General features: G+C 44.3%; 1 protein-coding gene across 1 annotated transcript in view; it reads left to right on the plus strand.

The window, feature by feature from the left end:
- lamc2 (laminin, gamma 2) overlaps positions 1 to 3555 on the plus strand; it is a 25358-nt gene extending 21803 nt beyond the window's left edge. Inside the window, exons 19-22 of the mRNA XM_071536127.1 lie at positions 715 to 911; positions 1691 to 1849; positions 2319 to 2418; positions 3062 to 3555. Of these exons, the coding sequence (XP_071392228.1) occupies positions 715 to 911; positions 1691 to 1849; positions 2319 to 2418; positions 3062 to 3315 (710 nt within the window). The 3' untranslated portion in view covers positions 3316 to 3555. The remainder of the gene's footprint in view (positions 1 to 714; positions 912 to 1690; positions 1850 to 2318; positions 2419 to 3061) is intronic.
- Positions 3556 to 4367: the final 812 nt, after the last annotated feature.

The following is a 4367-nucleotide window of genomic DNA, read 5'->3' on the forward strand; positions in this document are numbered from 1 at the left end:
CAGTGATGTGTGTCTTCTTTGGTGGTGTTACTCAGTTTTGAACACAAACAGCAGGGGGCGACATGACGACTTTCCCTCCCCATAGTGTACAAGCCCATTATATTCATACTGTTTAATAACGCTGTTTTCCTGTGATATCGAGTTCATTTTCTTTGTTTTCTCGAGATGTCGAGTTACTTATGTCATTATCCCAAGAGTCGAGATAACAGTTTGTTTTCCCGGGATAATGAGAGAAATATCTCGAGATCTCTGGATAACGAAAATTGTTTTCTCAAGATAATGAGATAAATTTCTGCTTGAGATCATTTTCTGCAACGAACATCCTAAAGGAAAGCAAATTTACTCAAAACCCAAATGTTGCAGCCTGTTAGTGTTCAGGATCTTCAGTCAGTCAGCAGCATCATGAGGAACGATATCAATTCATTCATTATCTCTGGAAAACAAAGATTCATTTACTCGAGATAATGAGATAATTACTCTATACTCATTTTATCTTAATATATTGAGATCATTTTCTCAAAATGCGTTATCTTGAGATAATGACATAAATAACTTGATATCTTGAGAAAACAAAAAAAATTAACTTACCACAGGAAAATTAATAAAATGTGAATAAAAAATGTATGAATATACAGTATGTCTTCAGAGGGACAGTATGTCTTGACCTGCTGTGACCCCAGCAGAGGAAACCCTGACGCTCTTCCTCCTCTGCAGGTTTCGACCAGCAGATCGACGGCAGCAGAGCTTTGGCCGACGCCGCCATCAAGAAGCTTCCCGCCATCAACGCCACCATCCGCCAGGCCGTCGACAACAACGCCAAGACCTTGTCCATCCTGGGCAGCGTGGGCGGAGACTACAACGACGCCCTGGGGACGGTCAACCTGCTGGAGAACGTGGTGTCCAGCCTGGAGGTAGCTAGCTAAACCAATCACTGGCCAATCACATGACCTGTGGTGGATGTTTTTTTTTTTTGTTTGTTTTTTTCCCAAAGTGCATCCGGACCCGTTATCTGCACCATTTCCTGTTTTCACACCAAAATGTTTTAGACACCAAAATCATCCATGTGTCCCCAGTAGATTGGCTCCTGTCCTGACCTCCATGCTAACACTTTAGCATAGACTCTGTTGAGTGATAGTAGCTCCATGCTAACGCTTTAGCACTGCTATGTTTTTTTTTTTATATACAGATGCAGATTTATAAAGTTTAAAAATGAAATATCACTAACGCTGTAATATATGTTTCACCCACCACCTTCACTTCCGGTGGAAACAGAAAGTAGTTCCTAGCAGTTCAGAACAGTCTGTTGTTTTTGTATCATACTGACAGATTTGGCCACATAAATAATTTCAAAATGACTTACCATTAACTTTAGATTCATAACCAAATACGCCACTTTCACATGCCATTTGGTGGGTGTTTTTTTCCCCACAGTGCCTCACAGCACCATGAGAGCATGCTGTATATTTATCACAGGCGGCTCCATTGAGAATCGAACCTCTAACCCTATAAACAAGTCACGCTCTGTGCTGCTTTATGCATATGAGCCTGTTGGGGGCTGAAGGACATTCAGTTCTGTTCATGACAGTAAAATGGTTTGATTTCAGAGCGCTGGGCGTCGGTCCAGTTCTGTCTGGTGAGCATGGAAACTCCACACTGGGCTGATTTGGGTTTTTTTTGTCGTTGCCTTCAGGGAACGTCCGGGTCTTTGCCGCCTCACACCGGTCTTGTGCGGGACGCCACCAAACTGAACGAGGACCTGAAGGGGCTGAAGGCGGCGGCGGCGGCTGCAGGCGGGCAGCTGGTGGCAGAGCTGGACAAAGCCAAGAGGGACAAAACTGAAGCTGAGGAGGTGTGTTGGTCGCAGGGAAATACCGAACCATAAAAGTCAAAGAGAGTCGAAGTCTATTCCAAGACCAGATCCGGTCGAGTTTGAGTTGAGACCGAGTCAAGACTGAGACCAGAGCAAATCGAGTTCTATTCAATACCAAAATCGGCTGTAAACAGTGAACATTTCTTTCCAAATATAAAAATTATGCTGAAGAAGTTTCTTAATAATCAACAGAGATGTAGATCTGTCTGCAGGAGCTTCAACCTCCAGATAATCAAAGCATAGAACTTTGAGAACTGTCACATACACAGGATGAAACCCCTCAAACTGTTGGTACAGCTAGAGAAAAAATTAACCAAGCATCAGTAAAATTACCAATTTTTTAAAATTTTATATAGGCAGGAAAAAGTTGTGTTAACATCCAATAGCAGCAGAGACGGAGCAAAGTGAAAGTTGAACTGAAAGTTGAACCCTGGTGTTTTCTGTGCAGGCTTCTCTCGGGGCGGCCGGGGCCTTCAGCAGCGCCAGGCAGACCAGAGACGCTGTGGGACAAACTCTGCAGGCCGTCAACAACCTGCTGGCACTGTTCGGTAAGCACAGCACAGGGCCGTGACCACAGCCTGGTGTGGGCTGATCTGAGCCTTGTAAATGTATTACAGACATTTATCACCAGTAAACAAAATAGAGGAAATATAAACCAATGTGACTGAAATAAATGTTGAGATGAGGTTATCTGTGGAGCCGCTGAGAAGCTTCTGATTGGCTGCAGAACACCTACACTCTTAAAAACAGTGACATAAATTCCCTATATGGTTCATGAATGTTCCTCATGGTACAACTTGAGTTGTTGATGGAACCCACTGAGCAATTTTACATTGATTAGATGTTTAAAACACGTCTAAATGGCCCATAGCCGTCTAAATTAAGGCTAAATTAAGTTTAAATGGGGTTGAAAAGTGAAAGTTTATTAGATGTCTATATATAGACAAAATGAAATCACGTCTTTTGCTCAGTGGGAAGAATAAACCCAGCTAGATAACTGTGTTCACAGAGGTAAAATGTAGAGCGGCTCAACAGAACCAGCAGACCGCAGCAGAACCAGAACAGACCGGGTGCAGCAGCTTAAAAAGTGCTGCAGCAAGTCCAGATACACAGATGTTAGCATGCGGTGTAGTTTGGGCGCTCCCCCCTCACCCCTCCCCTCCCCCCCCCCCCCCCTCCTCTCTCCTGCAGGTCAGCCCGGCAGCGTGGACGAGGAGCGGCTGACCCAGCTGGAGGAATCTCTGGCCGACGCCCAGAGCAACGTGAACCAGAAGCTGAAGCCTCGGCTGCGGGACATGGAGGACAGGGAGGCGGCGCAGCGGAGACGCCTGTCCGGCATCCAGCTGGACATCGACGCCGTCCTGAGCGACATCGCCAACCTGGAGGACATCCTGCGGGCCGTGCCCAACGGCTGCTTCAACCACGCCGCCATCGAGCACGCCTAAGCCTGAGCCTGGGCCTGGGCCTGGGCCTGGGCCTGAGCCTGAGCCTGGGCCTGGGCCTGAGCCTGAGCCTGAGCCTGAGCCGGGACACGCTGCACCGCAACCACACCACACCAGCCACGAGGCAATGTCTGCCATTTGAAAAAAAAAAATACACCTGCTCATATAAAATGACTGGTAGTGCAAAAATAACAGAAACAATACATTTATCAAGTAATTTAAAGGGTTAGGGTTAGGGTTAGGGGTTAGGGTTAGGGGTTAGGGTTAGGAGTTAGGGTTAGGGTTAGGGTTAGGGTTAGGGTTAGTGAGTAGTGAGTCAGTGAGTTTTTGGGAGACTGACCCATTGGTCATCATAAGCACCAAGTGAGTCAAGTAAAAAGTCTGTATTTTATATTATATGGTCTGTAGATTCATAAATTTAAAAAAAATGGAAATATCATTAACTTATTATAGCTGATGTAGCCAGGTTTATTTTTGAAACCATTTCACTATTTCAACCTTCACTTCAGGGTAAATAGTTCCTGCTAGTTCAAAACAGTATTGTTTTAATATCTTATTTACTGTAAATTTTACCAATATTCAACACAAAACTGCCAGATTTAGCCACATAGCATTAGAGTACTTGCCCTTTAGCTTTAGAGCTGCTGCAAGTTCTTATTTCTCACTTTTGAAATAATGCTAGTTGCTTTAACTCAACATAGTGTATGCTAAAGTGTTAGCATGGAGCTACTATCACTCTACATGGTGTATGCTAAAGAGTTAGCATGGAGCTACTATCACTCTACATAGTGTATGCTAAAGTGTTAGCATGGAGCAGCAGGGCCAACATTCTTCACATGGATGATTTTAGTGTCTATGTTCTTATCTCTTTTAACTGGGAAATTGACCATTGGAGCAATCTGCTAAAAACTCATTGTATTACTTGGTTGGTTGACTAAATACCACTACAGACTCTTACAGGTCCTCTAGATTTTAGAAATATTGAATGTTGAATTTCAGGTAATTTCAGGGAGTTTTTTTCCAGATGGGAACTGGCTGATCTGTGGGCCGGTTTC

This window comes from Centroberyx affinis, unplaced genomic scaffold, assembly GCF_046629955.1.
Source record: "Centroberyx affinis isolate AG114_WGS23_722 - 3 ecotype Tasmania unplaced genomic scaffold, CSIRO-AGI_Caff_v1 ptg002831l_1, whole genome shotgun sequence".
Lineage (NCBI taxonomy): Eukaryota > Metazoa > Chordata > Actinopteri > Beryciformes > Berycidae > Centroberyx > Centroberyx affinis.